The sequence below is a fragment of the Podarcis pityusensis genome, assembly GCF_964106645.2.
Source record: "Podarcis pityusensis genome assembly, chromosome: 1".
Taxonomy (NCBI): Eukaryota; Metazoa; Chordata; class Lepidosauria; order Squamata; family Lacertidae; genus Podarcis; species Podarcis pityusensis.
This window is the reverse complement of record NC_138028.1, coordinates 30,743,063-30,767,903: the sequence shown is the minus strand read 5'-3', so window position 1 is coordinate 30,767,903 and position 24,841 is coordinate 30,743,063. Positions and strand designations below refer to the sequence as shown.

The 24,841-nt window shown below is 41.8% G+C and overlaps 1 protein-coding gene across 1 annotated transcript in view; it reads left to right on the top strand.

The window, feature by feature from the left end:
• IFT43 (intraflagellar transport 43) overlaps window positions 1-24,841 on the top strand; it is a 44,265-nt gene that overhangs the window by 6,991 nt on the left and 12,433 nt on the right. Inside the window, exons 5-8 of the mRNA XM_080981329.1 lie at window positions 4,452-4,523; window positions 13,083-13,156; window positions 18,121-18,156; window positions 18,801-18,847. Of these exons, the coding sequence (XP_080837455.1) occupies window positions 4,452-4,523; window positions 13,083-13,156; window positions 18,121-18,156; window positions 18,801-18,847 (229 nt within the window). The remainder of the gene's footprint in view (window positions 1-4,451; window positions 4,524-13,082; window positions 13,157-18,120; window positions 18,157-18,800; window positions 18,848-24,841) is intronic.

Genomic DNA, 24,841 nt, shown 5'->3' with positions numbered 1-24,841 from the left:
ATTAGTGTGAAGACAAAATTAGTGTGAAGATAAAAGAATCATTTTCAATGATCCCCTTAATGGCTTGGATCCAAAGAGCTTCTTAGGGCCATGCAAGGGGTTTCTGCTACCTAGTGGAATTCACTTTCTTATAATATGACAAACTGCTTTTTAAACTGTCCTCATTGCTATGTGACATGGGGAGACGGCTATTCAGTCTAAAATTGGTTTTAGTTTGAATTCTGCATAGATATATTTTTATGAGTTTGCCATATAGAAATGAAATATTAGTAATAATAATAATAATAATAGTTACAAATTTCCTCCTTTCTTCAATAATAATAATAATAATAATAATTTATTATTTATACCCCGCCCATCTGGCTGGGCTTCCCCAGCAACTCTGGGCGGCTTCCAAAAGAATATTAAAATACTGTGATACATCAAACATTAAAAGCTTCCCTAAAAAGGGCTGCCTTCAGATGTCTTCTAAAAGTCTGGTAGTTGTTCTTCTCTTTGACATCTGGTGGGAGGGCGTTCCATAGGGAGGGCGCCACTACTGAGAAGGCCCTCTGCCTGGTTCCCTGTAACTTGGCTTCTCGCAGCGAGGGAACCGCCAGAAGGCCCTCGGTGCTGGACCTCAGTGTCCGGGTAGAACGATGGGGGTGGAGACGCTCCTTCAGGTATACTGGACCGAGGCCGTTTAGGGCTTTAAAGGTCAGCACCAACACTTTGAATTGTGCTTGGAAACGTACTGGGAGCCAATGTAGGTCTTTCAAGACCGGTGTTATATGGTCTCGGCGGCTGCTCCCAGTCACCAGTCTGGCTGCTGCGTTCTGGATTAGTTGTAGTTTCCGAGTCACCTTCAAAGGTAGCCCCACGTAGAGCGCATTGCAGTAGTCCAAGCGGGAGATAACCAGAGCATGCACCACTCTGGCGAGGCAGTCCGCAGGCAGATAGGGTCTCAGCCTGCGTACCAGATGGAGCTGGTACACAGCTGCCCTTCATGCATGTATACAAGACACATGCACACTGTCATTCATGCTCCTGACTTCTCTTGTCCCGTTTCTGCTGATGGCGACTACATGTACCTTTCTACTCATGGAAACTCATTTCCTGCTGGCCTCTGATGGGAATTGGGGGGCACCCTAAAACTAATGGCCCCAGCTGTTTGACTGCATTTCATCCCTTTGCCTTTTCTTTTTGTCACTGAACCCGTCTCACAATATGAATAATATACAGGGGAATCTCCACTTATGCAGGGCTCCGTCCCCAGCTGATGTGCATGTCACCGGGACTCATGTGAGTGGGGATTCCCCTGTTCTGTTCTGCCCCACCCCATTCCACCACCACCCCCTTTAGCCACTGAAAACAGCACACATGTCAGCAGGAGCGCACATGCTGATCGCACACAAGTGGGGAGACATCTGTACTGGGGAACCATTGATCCTCTGGATGTTGCTGAACTACAACTTCCATAATCCCTGGCCATTGGCCATGTTTGCTGGAGCTGATGAGTGTTGTTCCCCACACCTCAAGGAACACTTGGGAGGCAGTTTTCATGGTGGGCCATACGCTGTGTGAGGAATAGGATAGAATCTGGTACGTGTGCCACTGAAGGATTGCCTTAACTGTTGGGCTTTGGAAAGGGTTGCACTTATAGCCATCTGAGCGTATGATTTCCATTTTAGAAAGGATTGTTAGTACTCTTTTCAGGGAGATGGAGCAGCAGGATAGCTGTGTTGCCTGAGGATGGCTTGTACTGTGACGTACATATGTGCAATTTACTTATGGGCAGCGGTCAAAGAATATTATTAGAAACCTCCATGTAAAAGGGTTTGGTTTTTTTTACAATAAATAGGTTACAGTGCTTGCATATAAGACAAATGAATGTGATTCCATGAGAAGGTTCTGTGTATATTTTGGTGGTATATTTTGGTAGGGTGACAAACTATGTGTAGGCTCTTTTGTGTATGTGTGCATGTACATCCATATGTGGTATGTTTTTCTGAAACATCCCAGTTTGAAATGCTCCTTTTTTGGCACTACAGCCTCTTGGTTTTGGCATCTTAAGAATCTGGAGGAATCATTTAAAGATCAGAAAACTCCATTCACTGCAGCCCCTGAAGGCTTCACATTTTGTGACACAGTCATTCCAGTCGACTGAGCTCTGTCGCTTGCGGATGAGCCCATATAAGGAAGCTGTTTCCTGCGTTCCAAGCTATCCGTTTGTCCCTCTGCCCTTCCGCGCCCCCTTTGCTGAAGAAAGCTGGTATTTGAAACTGCAGCTCTCGGCTCATTCCTTCTCCCTGTTTATTTTTGGAGAGTTACTATTTCTGCTCCTCTTAGGGAGCTATGTTGGGTCGTGCCCCCTTCTTCCAGCAGGCAACGGACCCCAATGACAAGTATTGTCTATTTCCCACAGTCACAAACATTACATCACAAAACAATTTCCCCCCTCACCTGTAGAAGATGCTGGGCCTTTCCACCAGAGTGAAGGTCGCAATGGCTTTTGAGAGACCCTCAGGATCTATTTTGTTCTCTTGCTACTTTCTGGAGGGATCTAGAATGTTCTCTCCTCACCCCCTTTAGCAATGAAAAAGCTGAAGTGACCTGAAGACTTTACACCTCTGCAAATGTTGTTAGAGTTCCTGATAGTCAGCTCAAACATGTATTAACAACATGTGGTAATCCTTTCAGGAGTGCACCACTGTAGACTACAGCTGGGGGATCAGCTGTTAAGAAAATAAGAGTCCTGCTGGATCTGATCAATGGTCCATGTTGTTCAGCATCCTGATTCTAAGAACGGCTAGCCAGATGGAAAGTACAGTCATACCTCATGTTAAGGACACTTAAGGTTACGTCTTTTCAGGTTGCGTCCTGCGGCGACCCGGAAGTACTGGAAAGGGTTACTTCCGGGTTTCGCTGCTTGCGCATGCGCACAAGCGCTAAATCGTGCTTCACGCATGCACACAAGGTTGCACTCTTTTCAGGTTGCGAACGGGCCTCTGGAATGGATCCTGTTCGCAACCAGAGGTACCACTGTAAACCAGTAGGCCATGAACCTAGCAGTCCATCCCCTAGGATAGCTCAGTTGGTAGGACATGAACAGGGCTTTTTTATATAGAAAAAGAGGTGCCGGAACCAAAGTTTTTTTTAGGGGAAGGACATTGTAACGCTGCAGAGGTGCTGGAATGCACAAAAGAGGTGCCAGAACTCAGTTCTGATGTGTTCCGGCTGGAAAAAAGCCCCAAGTATAAGACTCTTAATCTCAGGGTTTGAGCCCCACATTGGGCAAAAGATTCATTCATTGCAGAAGGTTGGACTAGATTACCCTCATAGTCCCTTCCAGCTGTATAATTCTGATTCTTTTATCATATGTTTTGAATATTTAAGTACCACAAATTCCACTTCCTTTTGCCAGGCTGAACTATTGCCAGCTAATTTTATTATGAGATCCCAAATTCTAGGATTTGGAGGGGGGGGGGAATCTAACCATTGTCTCCACGCTATTCATAACTTTATAAAACCCTGTCACATGATTTCCCCCATAGTAGACTTTTCCACTATGCTTTAAAACCTTTCCTAATAGGAAAAACGATTCAATGACTTACCACTATGGTTGCACTTTTTTTATACTTTTCCCAGTGTTATGGCATCCTTTTTGAGATGTGGCACCTGGAATTGGTTGGGCTGAAGCCAGGTCCAAACGTGTAGCAGAATGAAGTGGGAAAGTGCTGAGGTGGTAGAATGGATTGTATCTGTTTAGATTGCACAAGGGCAATCATAATTTAGAATGCTCCCCTACATTATTATTATTTTTTTAAAAAAACTTCAAATAGAAAATGAGAACAGTCTGGCTAGAACATGTGCTAGTTTTCTTATTGTGGGGGAATGTGGAAGAACCTTCAAAACTGGAATCCTCCATCTCTGGTGGAGAGAGAGAGAGAGAGAGAGAGAGGTTTGCCTTAGGTCACCTGGTGAGATTTACACCAGGGATGGATTGGTTTCTTAGTCACTGCCCTACAAGTAGAACAATTTCTCAGTGAGGAAGAGACTAGGATATTATGCAAGTCCTCAAGAGAGTTAACTGTATATACGGGTTTTCTGTGATATGCCATATCAGAATTTGGAATGAGAAATTTGTTTTGTAAACATTGGTGTAAATGTGTCTGCTGTGGATTTGGCTAGGGTTGTCTCATTCTTCAAAGCCTAATCCCAAGGGAAATCCCACTTCCACAAATTTAAGCCGTTATGTTTGCCTTTATTGTATAAATGTTTGCATTATTTGCTTAAATTACTATTATTATTTTGAGTTTGTTTGAGGTTGATTTTGTTATGATTGTAAAGCCATCCTGGAGGCTCTATTTGTACGACAGAAGGGCAGGATGCAAATTATTATTATATAATAAAATAATAACCTAGGTTTTCTTTCCTGTTTCTCCCTCATATTGCTTGCTGCCTACTGTAAGCATTCACCAGCTAAACCAGAAAAAAATGCGGCAAAAAGTATGGTATGGCTCAGTTGGCGTCAGCGCTTCCAAGTGAGTGCAGTTTTGTTTAACTCAACAATGATTCAAAGTGTGCTGTTGTGGTCACTGGGACAGTTTCCTAGAATAGCAGCTATCTTCCTGGTTGTTGCTCCTTAGGTCTTTACACCCTGCTAGATGCATTTCCTTAGGCTGTTAAATTCCATTTCCTCTGACATCAGTGACTGCAGAGGAGATGCCCTTCATACTTGCCCCAGCCCATTTTCCTTCTGGTTAGTGCAACAAAGCTGGCAGAGATGAATTCATGAGCATCTTCAGCAGCTTTGGCATACCAAAAGGAATAAAATAACAAATTTTTGTTAATTTTATTATTTATTTTATCACTCTTCCTTTTCAAAGACTGCCCAAACTTAATGCTTAAGTTTGAGTATGCTAATGCTAATTTTATTTCTTACTAGATGAATAGTTGGTTAGTTTTCTGTTAAAAAACCCCCCTCCACATACCAAGTTTTAAAGAAACTATGAAGTGCATATAACTCAGGTTATATGCTCCCCCCCCCACGATTAACACCAATATTTGTTTTGTTTTGTTTAATCTTGCGCCCTGCTGTGCTATATTTATTGTAATGATTTGTATGTTTTAAACAATATATATAATTGTTTTTTTATTGTGTTTTTTTCTACGTTTTAGCTATTCCTGTTTCTATGTATAGTATGACTGCCTTGAGTCCCATCAGGGTGAAAGGCAGGGTATAAATAAACATATAATACTAATATCCTGAAATTCAGATTGAGAGCAAAAAAAAAGGTTACATAGGTGTGTTAATACATTTTGCCTGTAGCCCCATTCACTCAGAAAGTGCAAGAAAGGTGGGTGAGGAGGACTGAAACTAGTGATTAGGGCAAATTCTTGCACAGAACAAGAGGAGCAATTCAAAGCATGTATGAACAGCAAAGCGAACAAGAAATTGTGCTCTAGTTGCCCTCTATGTAGTTCACCCACTCTTCTCAGAATACAGTTAGCTGAAGTCCTAATATATATTCTTTCTGCAGCAAACACAATCTCCAACCAGCAGAGGGCACTCCAATTCTGTTCTGAAAGCTGGTGGACACAGAGGCGCTTCATGACATCATTACCTTTTGATAAACAGACTTACAGTAAATGGCCCGTTATGTTAGCTCATGCATTATATTTATAAGACACAAGGGGAAAAGAGCATGTGCTTGCTGAAGAGATCATCAGGTGCCTGACAAAGAGTACTCACGTTAAGAAATTTCAGTGGAATGAAGGGAGGACGGCGGTGAGAGACTCACCACGACATCTTTCTAAAAACACAGTAGTTTCTAGAGATCTCCTTTATGGAGTCTGTAGTATCTCTTCCTTTCTCTGATCTTGTTTAAAACAAAACAAAACAAAACAAAAACCCCAACCGATATTAAGCATAAATTCCTGATTACTTTTTGTTTCCATATATGAAACATATTATGTTGTCTTTGTCTTAAAGTAAAAATATATTGGTGGGAGCTATCAATACAACTGCTTACTTGCTGTAGTCTTAATTATGTCTCTCCTAGGAGAGATAGTGGCTAGGTCTCTATATTGCTGTATTATAGCTGGGGAATTGGGACCAGAGGAGTACAAGAGCATCATGAAGGGCATTTCATGAAGTCCCTACCTGCACCCGTCAGTCTTCTCAAAGCACCCTAAACAGCTGAGCCTAAATAAAGGACATATTTTACTTCATTGTGAACACTTAAAATAATATGCAAACTACTGTTTCTAAGCTGAGCTAATGTAGAGTAGTGCCTAAGAGTCTGAGCTGCAGTTGGAAAATCTGCAGTAAGTTGAAATATTGCCTCTTATCATAAACTCACCTAGATAAGCCACTTCCCATCAACAAAATTGGGATACTAATATTTACCAACTTACATATGTGTAATAATGATTACAATAACATAATGTATGCGAAGCACTTTGAATAAAGTGCTATTATTGTTGTTATTGCTGTTGCAATTGAATTTTTATACAAAATTACACTGATGCAGAATTCTAAATGATTCGTCCAGACAAGCAGTATTGGAAAGAGTGAAAAGGAATTTCACAGGGATATTATAAGATATATTTTCCAGCCCCATCAGCACAGAAAGCACAGTGAACAAGAAAGAAGGAGGGTGGGATTGACAACTAGCATGAATAATTAGATTGACAACCGCAATCCTGTGCTTGTCTACTGACACATGCAAGTATATATAGGATAGAAGCTTAATTACCTCATTTGGGGGCCTGAAACTTGCCTGTACTAAATTGAGTACTAAAGATGTTGTTGTTATCCTGCTTTCTTTCCTCAAAATAGGCTCCAAATGGCTGGCTGTAATATAATCACAATATAAATTGATAAAAACAATACAGTAAATAAAACTCACCATTAAAATGTGCAGAACTTGAAAATTGTAGTGCAGTACCTAGCAACTAAAGGACACGGGTGGCGCTGTGGGTTAAACCACTGAGCCTAGGACTTGCCAATCAGAAGGTCAGCAGTTTGAATCCCCGCGACGGGGTGAGCTCCCGTTGCTCAGTCCCTGCTCCTGCCAACCTAGCAGTTCGAAAGCACGTCAAAGTGCAAGTAGATCAATAGGTACCGCTCCAGTGGGAAGGTAAAACGGCTTTTCCGTGCGCTGCTCTGGTTCGCCAGAAACGGCTTCGTCATGCTGGCCACATGACCCAGAAGCTGTACGCCGGCTCCCTCGGCCAATAAAGCGAGATGAGCACCGCAACCCCAGAGTCGGCCACGACTGGACCTAATGGTCAGGGGTCCCTTTACCTTTTTTTTAATATTTTTTTTTAATATAATATTTATTGGAGTTTACAATAAAAATAAATGTAACAGACAATATAACAAATATCTTATCATAGTTTCACATTTTTCTTTTTTTGGACTTCCTCACATCTCCCGCTCCCACTTTCATCGTTATAACTTTTTACCAGCAATTTGTTATCTTATTTACATTCTTATATCCCTTCTATATTTCATAGTCTTCTAGTTCTCAAAAAGAGTTATATTTTCTCAATCTCACTTATTTTCTTAAATCATCTAAGTTAGTGGTGCTCAATTATTTATGATCTAGCATCCTGCTTAGCATTCACTCAGGTTGCAATGTTTTTGTAAATAGTTCTTAAATTTCTTCCAATCCTCCTCCATCCTCTCTTCTCCCAGGTCACGAATTCTGCCAGTCATCTCAGCTAGTTCCATATAGTCTATCAGTTGCATCTGCCATTCTTCCAGTGTGGGTAGATCTTGAGTTTTCCAGTACTTTGCGAGAAGTATCCTTGCTGCTGTTGTTGCATACATAAAAAATGTCCAGGGGTCCCTTTACCTTTACCTAGCAACTAGAACAGAGCAAAACAATTAAAGAGGAATCAGCTAAAAGCACAGGAAAATAACTTCTCTGTAATGGGTGCCTGAATGCATAGAACAGGGGCATCAAACCTTGGGGAGAAATTTGATGTGTTTTGATTTACATTCAAGATCTAAGGTGGGGTGCGTGGCGGGGGTGAGGCTAGAAAGAAATGTTTCTATAAGGGATGAATGTTTTTCTTTCCTGAATAATGTAGGCAAGATGTAGTTAAAAACATAAGAGCCAGGTGGATCAGGCCAACGGCTGATTTAGTCCTTCATCTTACAGATGCCTATAGGAGCCCCACAAGCAAGACTGGAGCACAAGAACAGTTTCATCTCCTGTGGTTTCCAAAAATTGGTATTCAGAAGCATACTGCCTGCAACTGTGGAGGCAGAACACAGCCTGCTTTGTGGCTAGTAGCCATTGACAAACTTATCCTCCGTTCATATGTCAAAGCCTCTCTTAAAGCCATTCTGGATTAGTGGCCATCACTGCCTCCATAGTTGAATTATGCGCTTCATGAAAAAGCGTTTTCTTTTGTCTGTCCTGAATCTTTCAGCATTCAGCTTTTCTGGATGTCCACGAGTTCTAGTGTTATAAGAGAGGGAGAATTTTTTCTTCTCTAGCTGCTTTTTCCATGCCATGTATAGTTCTTTGAAATTATTTCATGTTACCTCTTGCTCACCTTTTCTCTAAATGGAAAAAGTCCCAAATGCTGCGACCTTTCCTCATAGGGGAGCTGCCCCACACCCTTGCTCATCTGGCTTGCTCTTTTCTGAACATTTTCCAGCTGTACGATAGCTTTTTGGGGGTGCAATTTTCCATATGAAAACTTCCAGATTGTACCTCAAGAGCATCTGTAATTCAGAAGTGTTTTGAGAATTCACTCTGCAGATGGTTAGAGGGAGGTGAAGTTTCTTTGGAAAGCTCTGAAGTAAACGAGACATCTATCAGGGGCAGCTTTGGGTTCTGAGCTAGCAGTAAGTGGTTGAGGCTGACAAGGTTGAGGCTGGGAAGTCTACAAGCATTTAAGCACCTGAGGCTTAGCACCTCAGAACTGGAAACCAAACTGGCGATTGAATCCTTAATTTGAGGACTCTGGAGATGTGAAAATCTGCTAATCACAGATGGAAATTAATTTGATTTTAATTGGATATTTCCCATTGATGATCTAATTTTTATAGTTTCCCATCCCACGTCTTCAGAACAAGTTGGGCTCTGAATTCAAATTATTAATAATGCCATCATATTTTCTTTGTACATAGTGACTCTAAGAATTGATAAAATCTCAAGAGTAACTCCTCTCATGCTAGCAAAAGCTTTCTATTGCCAAAGTCAGGGTTGCAAAATGGATGTTTATTTTTGGCCACCCCAGTAAATATTCAATAGAGGGGGTTATGCAGAGATATCACCATATACTTTATTTACAGTATTTTAAAAATGTACTGCTTAATATAATAATGTGGTTGGCATAAAAATAAAAAACCAATATGGCAAATTTCAATACATTTTCTTAAAATTAGACAAAAATGAGATAAAAATAAAATGTAACTGTATTATCACAAATCAAATTGAACCATTAAGACATTAAAAATTAAGAGAATTATGCTGTTCATGGCTAGCATCCTGTAGGAGCCACTTCCACTATTACAATGGCATTCCCCCCCCCCCCAGGCTACTGGCACCTACATACTTCCCGGTTCATAGAGAGGTTTCTCCATTCAACATTTTAAATGGGAGGGCGCCAATAAATGTCCCCTATGGGTGTTTGAACCAGCCCATAGTCTAAGAAGGGGGCTTGCTGGTGGCACTGCCATGGCTCCTGAATCTTAACTACCTTTAGATGAAAGCCTTTCCCTATACACGTCCACCTGTTGATGCCCTTGCTCAGGGACCGGGAGAGGCGGGGGGCACAGGAAGCAGAGTGAGCGAGCAGAACTTGGAAGGAAGGAAAGGAAGTCTGATTAAGTTTTGTCTCGAAGTGTCTGTTTTTGGGTTTGTCCCTGCATTGATCTGCAAGGGAATGAGGCAAGTAATGGCCCCTTGGGGACCTTCAGGACTTTCTTCTCAATGTCAGCCGTCATTTTCAATCACCCTCTCCCTCCCAGCCATTAATTTTGGCCCGGGATCATGGGGACTTGTCCATCTATCACACCTAATTGACACTAAATGATCTGTCAGTTTATTGATGAACGGCAGGAGTGGAATTGTCACAATATATTTTACTTTCTAACAACTCCTCCTGACAATTTTACCTTGTCCATCTCACTCTCCTCACATAAATCTCCATTGGCCTCTCGTTCCTTCTCTTGGGCTGTTCTGGTGCCAGCCGCCTCTATGCCATCAGCACGCATCAAGGGCATCAAGATGGCGGGAGAGCTACAGCGTGTGGGTTTGGATTTTTTTCCTTCTTTTTATAGAGTGGATGTTCCAGGAATGCTAACTGGCTCCTGTCCTCTTCTCCTTCAGTGTCATTGCTGGGGTGGTTCTCTCCTTGCCTTTTCACAGCCAATTCTTACGTTGAGACACAGCAACAAAGGCAAAGGCAAAGGCAAAGGGGGAAGCAGAAGACTTACCTTAAGGATCTGCTACCTGTACAAAGGTGGCTGTAGGGTCAATTTAGTGTTCTGTTCTCTGGGTTTATTTGTTCTGTTAATCCTAGGGGTGTGTGGGTAATCACAATTGGTTGTTGCTTTTCTACTTTTTATCCAGAAAAGTTGGAAGAGCAGGATTTTTACAAAATGGTGGTAGGGTTTTGTTACTCTGCTTTTTTCTTATAAGACCTGATCATTTTGAGACATTGTTTTCTTAAGCAGAGTAAGTCAAACAGTAAAGCTAGAAAAGGTGCAGAAAATGGCAACCAACATGATAAAGTGTATGGAGTATGACAGAAGGTTACTTTGGGGGCTTTTTAGCTTTGGAAAAAGGTGAAGAAGAGAGGACATGATCGAGGTGTATAAAACAATGCATGGTTCAGAGAAGATGATCCAATGATGCTGAATGGTGGAAGATTCCGGGTGGATAGGGTATTCCCAGCCTTTGGGGCCTGGAGACACATTAACACCAAAAAAAGAGGCATTTCAGAGAAGAAAATCTCCAAACCCCCCAAAGAAAACACAGGCAAAAAACAACAACAGACAACCCACCACGCCAAAGTCAGAAAAGCTCTCAGTTAGAAAAATAAAATACAGTTGGTAAGGGCACAGGGCCTTCGCAGGTGACTAAGGACATTATGGTGCCCAAAGGCACCACATTTGGGACCCCAGGAATAGACAAATGGAAATGCTTTACACAATAAACTGCAATGCTGTTAATTCTTTACAAGATGCAGTGATGATAGCCAAATTATGTGGCTTTAAAATAAGTTAATGGAGATAAGGCTATCAATGGCTGTTTGTTATTTCCAGTATAAGAGGCAGGATACCTCTGAATACCAGTTGCTGGAGAACATGAGCGAGAGAGTGCTGAAGGGGGGGGGGGCTTTGGCACATAGGGCTTACTTGTGGGTTTCCCAGAACATCTGGTTAGCCATTGGGAGAACAAGATGCTTGACTACATAAGTCTTTGGTCTGATCTATCAGGGATGTTACATTCGTAAGTGAGTGGTATAATTTTTTATGAGCTTTAACGCAGCATCTGATGTATAGCTTAATACTGAGAGAGTTGGGATCTGAATTGTATCCAGTAAAAGTGCTAATGTTGGAGGCTGCTATGCCACTAATTATCATTTTGTTTATAATGTGAATATTTTTTGTTTCATCATAAATCTCCTTCGTGAAAAAGAATAAAGTTGCAAACGTCAGAAAGTTGGCTGCTTTGTACTTCGTTGAATTTTGCTGCTGTCACTGCCCTCTGACAAAGGACCCTGGAAGTGATATATATACTAGCATAACCATTCCTGGGATCAGAGATTTTGCTGGGTGGAATATGGCTGAAGTGCACACCATGCTGGTGCTAATAAGGACGGAGCTGAAATTTCCTCCAGATTTTCACAAATACCATTTGCAATTCTAGGCCGGGGAAATTATTTTACCTTGTAAAGATTTCATCTTGCTCTCACTTGCTCTCACTCTCATTGATATCCTGTAGTCACATCTATTGGCTATGTAGTATAGTGACATGATCCTGCTTGCTATATGATCTTGATTGGCTAGGGTCACCAATGTGGTTAATCCAGGAAACATGTTTCCCACATTCTGTTTTGTTAGTGATGCAGTCACATAATCAAACCCACTTCCTCCTGCTCTCTATGTGATCCCAGGGTGGGGTTGAGAGAGCAGAAGCAGACATAGAAAACAATAGTCCTCAATATGATGATGATGATGATTTTTTTTAATGTATATGTTGCCTTTCAAGACAGAAGATATAATATATACTATATTAATAACATTAATATAGTATACACTATATTAATAACACAATATAAAACCAAAACATTACAACATTAGAGCATTAAAACAACAAGTTAAAACAATACAGCACCACATATGAAAAAGCAGTTTTGAAATAATAAATGTTTTCAGAGTCTGTGTAAAATCCAGTAAAGTAGGGTTTTTTTTAAAGTGAATATTCACACATTTGAAGTATCTTATAGGGAAAAGACTATTTTCCCCAAACTGCTGTTTTACTTCCAAAATCAACACTGGAGAAAATTCATAGTAGCCCTACTAAAACATACACGTTATAGACAACTCCATGTAATTTAGGCAAGTTGCAGCTGGGTCTTCAGCACTGCACTAAAATTGCTTTTCTCCCCTAACTGGAGTAGTCTGTGCAAAAAAGGAGAATAATTCAATTTACATTGATCACAAATTTATAGTTTTTAGCATATATATCTTAGAGCTAAAAATTATAATCCAGGTAAAAGCAGTAGTAGTTGCTGCTCTTAGTCAATGGAAATTCTGTCCTGATTCTGAAGTTTGAGTCTCTGCCAGATTTGGTCCACAAGACCATATCATAAGGACTGAAAACTTGGCCTTGCAAAGTGCTGCATTCCTGTTTACGCAAGAAGTAAAATTCTGTCCTTTCTCCGTCCCTTGAGCCAGTGGCAATCTGCGAAAGCTCCCCGTGTTTTCAGCAGCTTTGTTTGGAAGCGGAGAGATTTTGAATGCTACAAGCCTAACAAATTGCTCTGTTTTCCCTTTGATGAATCCGCTCTTCAAGAATAAAATGTCTGTGAACATCAGTACTTTCCTTTCCCTTCTGTTCTTCTAGCAAGAGGGCGTCTTCAAGGGGCTTTCGTTTTGCGGGTCATTCATAAAAGAGAAATGGCATAGACAGGCTAGGAAGTATGTTCACTGCCATGCTGAAACATCCCCTTCAGCTGTGATGACAGAGCTTCTGCATCTGGACCTACAGCATCTTTGATATTGCAGTCCTTGGCTCCCTGCAGAGCTCTGTCGATCCCCATCCCTCACAACTAGCACTACTGGGTCGCTCTGCCTGTGTATGTCACTCTCCAGAAGTGAAAAAACTAGGCACTGTAGCTCCTGTGTGTCTACATTGGCCTTCTGTTTATGGAGTTTTCAAAGTAACATGACTCTTTGAGTACAACACTACTTGTCGCAGGGTTCAGGACAGTCAACTGTGGTTTCCAGAATTATTGCTGAAAGTAATTTTTTTGGAGATCGAGATCATTTCTTGAATGCAGAGGCATAATGGCTCAGCTGCTCATGAAGTTGAACAGAAGACAGACAGATATAATTATTGAGGGGAGTCTTTTAACTGAACGGGCAGTTGAACACTGGGCGGGGATGGTTGAATGAAAGTCCAGAAAACATGAGATCTCTTTGTCTTTTTCTGCCGGGGGGGGGGGGGGTCGAACTGCATGTTACACCATATGTATAGCCACAGTCTTCTTTTTTCACATGGGGGGAGCAAAGCTGTGAGGAATTTAAAGCAGAGAAGTGCTGGCCAGGGAATTAAATGGAAATGCTGTTGTAAGTTTAGTCAGAAGGGGGCAAACTTTGCAAAGAAATATGCACAAACTCCAATACAGTTGCAGCCTTGGCAGTCTCTGTTCTACTAAGTTCGGCCCCATCAATACTTATTGTACTCCTCTATGGATAAATTGAGCATTAAGGGTTAACCAAAGTGGACTGGGGGCTGTGACAGAGTCAGACAATAGTATGGCCTCCCAGTCTAAAGAATACAGGTCTGGTAGGAAAGAGGAAGGCAGAATTGACTGCTGTGGAAACACTCAACTCATTCCATTTTCCTAACGCACCTTTTGCTTTTACCAAACCTCAGAGCTATTCATGTGTTGCTCACCTGAGTTATAATCTCATGGGTCATTCACCTTGTTTTGCCTCTCTCTGAAGCAAATATTCTGCCTGATTGTGTCTTGTTTTACCCAGACCTTGTTTTTTGACCACATCCAGTCAAGGGTGACAGGATGAACTTACTTCTGCAAAGAAAACAAGGTTCCAGCATGATATTGTTTACCTTCTTTTTTTAGAGAGAACTGTTAGTGTCAGCAGGTATTTTCTCAGAAGTGTATATTCTGAACATAATACTTGCAAGTAGTAATGGCTGGTAAAGGAGTAGGTTTCAGGAAGATGAAGGTGATATCCTTCAGTGTGTTCATATTTCTCTGCCTAATCATTCTGTTTCATATATTGCCCTGTGATGTGGCATGGGAAATTTCCCTGCGTTACATTTTTCCGTGGAAAAAAATCAATTTCATAAATTCATTTGTAACAAAGAATGGATTGCAAGATTAACTGTTTCAAAGTTTTTACCTTTTGTTTACCAAATACAAGTAAAACATTCTAAAATTAGATCACTCATCAGGGGCATCAGAAAATTCCCCAATGCAAACTGAAAAGTTTTTGGTGCAAACTACTTATGCAACTTACAAATGTGTAATTCGGAATTTTCTGGAAAACCTGTCTCATTGATGGTCTCCAATCACTCTTCGACTACACACTCCCATATCCAATATATTATCAGAGCAGCTTATATTATTTCCTTGTTCTTTACCAGCTTCACCACTCATATGCAATTTATTCATTTTATGTTGCATGCCTGTACAATAGGCTGACCTCCTGGTGCTCAGCTGTATGTACTGTACTGTACCACAGCAAGGAAGAATAACTAGGGCCGGCGTTGAGCTACGGATATTACAAAACATCAAGGGCATTTGCCCACATTTGTCCCACTTATGTCCCCTGTTAAAACAGGTTAACGGTGTCTAATTAACCACTGAACATTGTCATCGTGCATGAATATAACATCCTTGCTCTTCTTGGAACCTGGCTATTTTATCTCCATTAAATCTCCACAGTATTCCATTAAATAGGAGAGAAACATTTTAGCAGAGATGATGTCTACATTAGTGCTGCCTTTCACCCTTCAGCACTTAACCTCTGAGACACTGGCACTTATGGAGGAGAATTGCCTCCTCGCCCAAAATCTGGTGTGTAGCTTAGGGGGAAAGAGAAAAGGGGAAGCATCAGTGGTGTATATGAATGTGTTTAGAGAAGCTATTCCTATTTGAAAAGTATATCCTCTGACAGGCTTGACAGAACCAGGTGTTGTATTCATCCGTGTTGCTTCCCTCCCCCATCCCAAAGCCTCAGGTTAGGTCATCCCCGTTCCCGATTGTTTACCTCGTGAGATAGGTTAGGCTGAGAGATCCTTTTCAAAAGCTGGGCTTTATTTCTGAAAAGACCTTTGAACTGGGGTTCCCTGTGTTCAAACCTGACATTCTACCATCAGCATTCTGCCGGCTGGTTCTCTTGTGTGTTCACACAGTGACTAACACGTGACACTGTAAACTGTTCGTTTTTATTTTTCCTTTATTTATTGACAGGGTTTGTGTTCTGCCCTTCATCATAAGCAATCTCAGGCCAGATTACAAAGTTCAGAACATTATAACATTCTAATACACACTAATTTAGACCTATAGATGGAAATTTAGAATTAATCACTATAATTTAAACTGAAGTAAAATAATCTCACCGTACTAGAAAAGACTGTGGCCAGGTGGACCCTGTGCCTGCTTACTCTTCTCTCTAGGTTCTAGTTGTTGAGGGACAACTTGAAGGCCCCTCATGGTCTTCCTTCTTATGGCCCTTCATCTTTAAACTAGACTTGGACTAGAAAGCCCATCAGAGGATGCCTTTGAATAGATGACTGTCCTTTGACAGCCCTCCAAAGCAAGAACTGTTTTCCGTAAAGCAGAACACATGGCCACCCTAGTTAGAAGCTCTGCGGTGTAAGAAAATGAGTCCTGTGCCATACTATCTCACATTAACAAGAAATAGTGGCAGTTGAGGCCACATTTGATAACATTTGCCACTTAGAGACAGTGCCTGATTCTATAAAAGCTAAGGAGACAGATATTTCCAAGCCCTTTAAAGTACTGCCTCTTGATTTTTTGGTGGCAGTCCTTCCTTGCGGGCAGAACATGTAAAGGAAAGCCCTGTTTTGTTCTTGGTCATGCTGTGCCTCCACTCTAGGAAATGAGAAAAGAGTATTTCCCAGTACACAGAGTTAAAAAACTTCATCCTGTGAAATAGTCAAAGCAATCAGTAAGTGATGGAGTATCTGCTGAAAAGAAACCTGGCATTTAATTAACTTTTCAAAGTGCTGGTTCAGCAACCTCCATGTTTTACATTTTGAATATTGAACAAGCATCCCTAATCGGATCTGAATTAGTTCTGGGCTTGCTGGGGTGGAGAACGAGCGAAAGAGCAGCCTGCCATCTCCCCCGCCCCCTTGTCGCCCTGCCTTCTCCTTCCAACTTCACATTATTACGATGATGAACTCTGGGTAATTCAGCCAGATTTTGCCTGAACTACAAGGCGTCTGGACCAGCCTTTTCCAGGGCCATGTAAGGCAGCTAGGTTAAATAGCAAATTCTTTGTTTATGAACTAGGGACAGCCCGGAGAGCCTCCTCTCTCAAGTGTTTGTACCTGTCACAAGTCTGGCATAATCTTCCTATAAGGATTGCAGATTCTATGCTTTTAAATTGCTGTTGCTTTGGGCTAGTGTTCAGGTGCAGTTTTACGGGCAACAGAGAACCCTGTTTTGCCGCAATTTTGTTGTGACACTCCTTGTACAATGGTTAATTCCTTTTTGTTCAGCAGCCCATCATTTGATTTGAGTTTTAACCCACTCACTCCATCTATTTGTTTTCAATATCTAAATTTTAGAATACTGTATCTCAGAACATGCTCAATGACTGCCTTCCATTACTTAGCACTCCCCCCACCCATACAAAGGGCATTGCTTTTTTAAAAAGAGCAGCTTTCAGATGTTACAGGAGAACAGCAACGTCTAGATGTGAAGTGTGACTTGTACAACCTATCTACATCCCTTTAGTGCAAAGTGCAACACAAACCTGTGTATCTCCTCCATGCAGTGAAATGCATGCATTTTCCCTGCTGGGGAAATGTGTAAGTTTGCATTTGACACAAGTGTGAAAGAAGGCTGCATGAGTCATTTGTGCATCTGCTGTTTCTTAAGAACTTAAGAAGAGTTCTGCTGAATCACACTAAAGGCCCATCTAGTCTAGCATTGTGGCCAACCAAATACCTATGGGAAGCCCACAAGCAGGATTTGAATACAAGAGCACTCTCCCCGCCGGTGGTTTCTAGAAACTGGTATTCACAACTATGCTGCCTCTGACAGTGGAGATCGAAGACAGTCATCACGGCTAGTAGTTTCACCTTATGTTCCATGAGTTTGTTTAATCCTCTTTTAAAGTCATCCAATTTGGTAGCCACCACTGCTGTTGCTGCTGCTTCATCACATGAAAGGCCTTGTTGTGCCTTAGAAGTGGAGGAATTTCCACACTTTCCCCCTTGCTTTTTAAAACTTGCTGCACAGAGGGCACTACTTTAGTTGACAGGCTTCCATTTAGGTTTTATGAGCATCCTGAGTTATATCTAGATGCCCTCATCAACTAAAATACCAACTATCCGACTTCTAGAAAACATCTGAAGGCAGCCCTATTTAGGGAAGTTTTTAATGTTTGAAGTTTTATTCTGTTTTTAATGTTCTGTTGAAAGCCACCCAGAGTGGCTGGGGAAACCCAGCCAGATGGGCAGGTAGAAATAATAAATTATTAGTATTATGATGATGATGATGATCATCATCATTATCATCTTTTACGAGGATTACATTGAAATAAACTTTTCCTTAGGAGAGATTTCAAAAGAGTTGCTGAAAGTCCATTTTTCTACTGCTGCTTCCTTGCAAATATTCCTATACTCGTTTCAGCAATGGCCTTTTCTTATCTTTCAGGTCAAAAAAGAGACCCACAGAACAAGAAGTGGAAGAGTAAGTTTCTTGCTTCACCACCCACCACATTTCTGCATAAATATCAACAGAATCAGCCAAATGTGACATCTTTGTATTTTATTTTCTGTCTGTGGCAGTAGACCTTCCTAGTTTTTTTGCTGATGCAAACCTGACCAATGTTTAGTTAGCTTTGCTCGGTGAAGATTGGAACATATTCTTCTTTAAGTGCTCAGAAGGAATAGCTTAGCCTGACTTAAGAAGACTTCCCGAATCATTAGATTATGAAGGCGTGATTTGCAAAAACCCTCAAAAACCCGTCATTCCCAATGTTCTGAGTTTGGACATCACATTGTCTCTACTGCCACTATCAGTTCAGTGATAGTGTATTTGGAACAGATACCAAGATTGCCTCCCTCATTATTCACAGGGGGCTGCATCCAATTCTGCCCCTCCACTTTCAGAAAACTCTTTTTTCCTCTAGTTAACACTTTTGCGATGGAACTTAGCGGAGGGAATTTTCACGATTTCCCCCTTCTCTTCCATTTCCTCAAATCACCTTGCCCTATTCTGTTTTTCTTCGGAGGAAGTTGTGCACAGCAGACAGTGGAGTGAAATAGGACTTCAGGAGATATCGTTTTATAGTTATGCCTCTAAGATTGTCTTCTGTCTCTGGTTTCTTCTAGCCATCGCCTGAGACAGCAGAGTTTAGAGGCAGAGGATGAAGAAGAAGGTAAGAGCCTGCATTCCTAACTGAATTTTTAAAATAGGATTTTAGGAGATCAGCAGAAAAATTAGGTTTGCACAAATGAAGTGGATTAAAGGGCCTTGTTACCCTTAGAATCATAGAATCATTGAATTGGAAGGGACTCCGAGGGTCATCTAGTCCAACCCCCTGCAATGCAGGAATCTTAACTCAAGCTTTCTCTTACCGTCAGAAAGCTCTTCCTGATGTTGAGCCAGAATCTCCTTTCTTGTAGCTTGAATCCATTGGTTCATGTCCTACCCTCCGGAGCTGGAGAAAACAAGCCTGCTCCTTGTCCAAAATATATATGGACTTTTTGTGCTTAGAAAAATTATAGGCTATTGAAAAGTGTGGAATGAGCAGATTATTAAAAGGAAGGTGTATAAACACCTTGCAACCAAACCAGAATGAATGCTCAATAAATAGCTTGTTTGGGGGAGCTCTGAGGGGCCTACATTTGTGTTCCGGAAGCCTTTTCAGTTAAGATTAAGATGAATAGAATCTCCCCTAGCAGAGGTATCAAGGGAATTTAAGATGCATGTGTAAGATAAAGGGTATTTCTTCTACTATAAGGCGCAAGAGGCATAGCAAGCGACTTTCTGCACTACCAGGGCCATAGTGCTTTTTGTGTATGTGCAGGCATGTTCCATTTGTGGAACTGTTTGGGAGGGGAAGAGATCATTCAGCACCCTCCTCCTTCCCAATGCACTTGCAGAGGCAGCGTACAGCAAAACACAAAACACAAAACATTTTACTGCAGCATAGAAAACAAAAGGACATAAGAAGAGCCTGCTGGATCAGGCCAGGGGCCCATTTGGTCCAGCATCCTGTTCTCACTTTGGTCAACCAGATGCCTATGGGAAGCTGCAAAATAGGATCTGAGAGCAACAGCATGCTCCCCTCCTGGTCAGTCATCACTGATTCAGGACAAGATGAGCATATAAGTGAAATTAATACTTTTTCGCCCAGACCAAATGCTTCAGAATCACTGAACTAGCATCAGATTCACCTTTGGTTGATGAAGGCTTTTGGTTGCCACCTAAAAAGTGAGCGAATAAAGCGTATTTGTTCCAGAGTAAATACCCGCCTAAAAGTACCCAGAATGTTGAAGACAGGAAGCAGCTACAGGAAGTGTGCCTTTGCTGCAGAACTGGAGAAAATGTGAGAGACCAGTAGCATCAGAGCCTAGGGGCAGGAAATGGGGAATTAATTGAAGGGTTTAGCTTTGGCATTAAATAAGGCAGAAATTGTCTCTAGAACTTGGATATTCCCCATTTATCTGTACCGCTTAGTGTTCCTATGCCTGTTGAACACCCTTGTTTGCCTCCTCAAGGCAAGCCTTTCACACACCTCAAGAACAATACTGAGAAGTCTTACAAAAATACCTCTGGAAATAAAGAGTCTGGCCCATTTGGCATCCTGCCTGCCTGCAAAGGATGGGCAGGTGCAGCCCTGCAATGTTCCTGCTGCTGTTTTTCTTCTAATAGCAACTGTGGTTTTCCACAGCTTCCTGACTGGGCTTCTGCTATGCCTGGTTTGCTGTGGGCTTCTAGCATCTAGGAACAGTTTTATCAGCCAAGAGAAACAAGTGGAGAAATGCTCAAGGTGCTTGTGTAGGGAAACATTTACAAGGGCAGCAGGAAACCTGGCAGGCAAGGACATGTTTTCTGCCAGGAGGTGCTACGTTTAACTTGAAATGACTAAATCTCAGGCCACGTGAGAAGTGACCTGCAGGGTTAATCTCCACAAAAACAAGAATAAAATTACCCAATCTTGCCTACAAAGAGAAGGGAATTTTACATACGGGATGAGGAACTGATCAATATGTGCTCATTCTCAAACAAAACAATGGGGTGGCATTTGTTACTTGAGAGGTGCAAGAACCAGCTCACACAACCAGTGAAATGAAACTGCTAATACATGCAGTGGAGCCAGTGGTCCACACAGGCAGGTATACTTCATGGGTGGCATAATTATTTCCTGTCTTCTTCACTAAGAATGTAACTCTTTGGTTGGGGTCTGGATATTTTCTGTGTTCAGAGAGCATAGCATACTTTCTAGTGGCACATAAATATTTTCCAGCACTTATTTTTAGTAATAAAATACTGGGCCAAGAATACCAAGATTCAGAGCTTGGAACAATATAAGATTCTTCATACAAATTAAACTGACTTACATGCCATATTCTTAACCTGTTATTTCCACTTCTGCAGAATTTACTAATGTATTTTCTAATGTGCTTCCATAGTCATGGAAACTAGAAACTAACTTTCTTAAAAATCAAAGATTCTCAGAAATACAAATTCTGTCCCAGATACTGGGATTCACTAGGGAAGTCTGCGCACATGAAAAAATGAAGGCAAACAGTCTTCATAGAAGCATCAAATTGTAGAGTTGGAAGGGACCACAAGGGTCTTCTAGTCCAACCCCCTGCAATGCAGGAATCTTTTGCCCTATGTGGGGCTTGAACCCACGACCCTGAGATTAAGAGTCTCATGCTCTACCGACTGATCTTGTCAATACTTTGCTTCTTTGTGTGCTCAGGCGTGTGTGTAAGTATGAACGTACCTAAGCAATGTGTGCTAAGTCAGTAGGCAGCATACCTCTGCTACTTTCCCCTTGTTTCTATCCAAGTCCTCTTGCTCTGAGACTCAAAGAGAAGGTCTGTGGCTTACTGCACCATGGGAAGTCTGCTTTAATAGGATTTAATATAGTGACAACCTTAGGAATAATAAACTCTTGCAAGCAACAAAAATTGTTTAATTCCTAAAGGACAGGCCTGGTTGAACCACTTTTGGCCAGGGGCAATTGGGGGCTTAATACTGTGTATGTAGCAATCTGGGTGAATTGAGAGAGAGGCATTTAAGGGTAATTGCTCAATTTTCTATCCGTGTCAACAGGGAAAATAGGCAGAAGTGGCTGAGCTCAGCACAGTAATAGAGCTGGATGAGATGGAAGATGCCAGGCTGTTAGGTGAATTGGAAAAGTGCTATCTTTTGAGTGTTTCCTTCCCAGAGCTAGGTGCTTCTTCTATGCTCAGGCTGCTCTGTAGACCTACATAAGAGGGAAAAACAAGGATTTTGAAAGGGGTGGTCCCTGACCCTTCTCTGAGGGTTGAACCCAGTATTTTGCTTTTGTTTCCCTTCTTGTTTTTGTAACTGCAGGTCAGTTCCTGTGTGGGTAGTTCTGGACATCACTAGAGGTTGTTCTTCCTTTTTTCCAGACTCTTCCCTCTGATTCCCTGTAATATCCAACTTCATCCTTTTCACATGTGTCCCACTCTCTTATATGCTTTTTGAGAAATAGAGCCAAGAGAATGCCTTTTTAAAAAAGAAAAGTAGAAAGAAAGAAAAGGGATTCTGTTGTTTGGGGTTCACTTGACCCCAGGAACGTAATTATGGGCAGGCAGGCCTGGTACCTCATGTGAGTGGTGTTTTGCCCCAATGCAGCCATTTTGTTCTTTTGCAGAAGTCAACGGTGGCCACTCACTTCTCCAGAAGCAATTAAAGCACTGTGCTTGGGAACAGGGTTGGGATAGAAGCAAAACTCCCCCCATGGCATCAATCTGTGTGTCAGGTATTGGGAGGGGGGAAAGGCAGATTTAATGCCCCTGATGAGTCTATAAATTTCTTTGCAACATTTAATTTCTTATATGTATTTACACATGGGGCCTGTGACAAAATGTTGCGTTGTAGAGTGTTTTCAGTTTTCCACTCAGTTGGCCATGCCCCAGTGGCACAACAGGCGAGTGCGTTTGGCTGTTACCAGAAGGCTGGTGGTTCAAGTCCACCCCAGGATTCCTGCATTGCAGGGGGTTGGGTCAGGGTCCCTTCCAACTCTACAATTCTACAATTCTAAAATACTCAACCCATTCCCCCTCCCACTTGGTTTTCCTCTTTCCTCCCCAAGTCTTTCAGGATGCTCAGTCCTCATTGGGATGATTTTGGATACACACACTCACACACACAAGCCCCCCACTGTAAATATTTTGCTGTACTTCAGGTCTGCTGATACCATGCACCATCTTATGCATTGATAGTGTCATTTTGCCTATATAAAGACCAGCTCTTCAAGAATTAAGCTTGTGGTTAGGATATATTATTACATTTCCTTCAATCATAGAACTCTATGAGGCATTTTTAGGGTTCAAAGGCAGACTACCATCCAGGTACTATTACACAGACCCAGATCTGCTTAGCTTTAGCAGAGCTGCAACCTTAGCTGCCTTCATGCCCTGTTGCGCCTCCTCTTTGGAACAAACTGGCAATGACGACTGGTGTTGAGGTGGACGCAAAAGGTTGACTCCTTTCTCTGGCATACCAGTGCCTTGGGGCAGATTTTTTCTGTGCCTTAACTAACTACCTGATTGCAGTCCCTATTCTGTCTCCTGTAACTGCAGCCTGCCCTGCTGACAAGTGCTTTACTAATAAGTAGCAGGTTTGGGATTTGGGTCTGGTTTACAGCAGAGCTCAGAACAGGCCACTACAAGCTGAATCAGTCCTTAAAAAATACACAGTGAAGTATTATAGCTCCTTTCACTAATCTTAAAAATTGAGATTTCAAGGCGGATAGGAGCCTTTGAGTCGTAAACTACAAGAGTTCTTTGCAAATAACAGAGTCCAAGCTTTGGAGGGGAGCAGGGCACTATGGCTAGGCAATGAGACTTTTGGTAGAGTTAAGATTCTGAGCTATAGAGCTGGGGGCCATTGGAAAGAACTGTGTAGGAAGAACACTGAGGATTGGTGAAATTAAGATGGGAAGTGAGCAAGGAACAAAATGGACGGACTAAGGAACAATCAGGTCAGGTGACAATTATTTTTGCACCTTTGAATTTGGCCAGCCACAAATTTCTAACTAAGGCATGTGCATGACTTTGGATTGCCACCAAAGCTTTGGCCCACACTGTTCTAAACATGGCATTCTGTTTAGCGAGGACTGTAGTTCGGACAGCAGGATGGGCTTGTAATAGCATTAAAGAGTAGTTAGAGATCAAAGAACGTCACCGGAGAGGCAAGCAGTGAGGATATTTACAAAAAGAGCTGCTACCTTGCTTGACCTAAGGTTGATCAAAGGGAATAGATAGTGGCTGTCACCCACTTTGAGAAGACTTGTCTTGAAAAACAAGATACCAATTTATTAAATACATACATGCAATGAAGACATAGTGTGTAGGCACCAGACATTAGTGTGGTGCTGCTCTTTCAGAGTCCCTTTCTTTACAGAGGGGCTTAGTGTTTCTCTGGAAAGGCCAAAGTCGTACAATGCACACTGTTGGAGTAATGGTGACGGGCAATGATAAGCATGCCTGCTTCAGAACGGGCTTTTGGCATGCAGTGCTTTCCTGGCACAATTCTGCGAAACCCTAAATATACAGTCCTATTGGCAGCTGTGATTGTTGAGTCCATAAGTGTAGTTGACGGACTAGGTTTACCTAAAAGACCCTTTAAGAAAAAGCTCTTGAAATATGATTACAGAATTGAGACACCATCATTTGAAAGTGCCTGAGGCATGCTTCTTTGAAAATTGCAGCTGTAGAGGGACAGCAAGAGAACCGCATAGCCCTTGATTGTAGCGTTGTTCCCTCAGGACCTGCTCCCCCCCCCCCCCAGTTTCTCATCTGATAGGAGTGAGAAAGAAAGCAGCAGTTAGGCTCTTCGTCTGTCTTATGAAAATCCGATTCCAAGTGGCTGTGATCAAACCCAGTTGGCTGTCAGCTGTGGTGGCCTCATGTGCAGGGAGGGAGGGGCTTCTGAGGAGTTTCTGGATGTGGAAATGTCATGAGTGCTACCGATCAAAGCTGCATTTTTTAATAAATATATATAAGATTTTTTTAATAAAAAAAAACCCTAAGGAATTTAGCATAAAAGAAATGTAGTTTGTCTTGTTTTTGCAGTGGAGCATGAAAGGGATTAAATAGAATCAGACATACCTGCTCCCTAACATAATTCAATGAGAGGCTTATAAGAAACTTCTTTCTTGCTT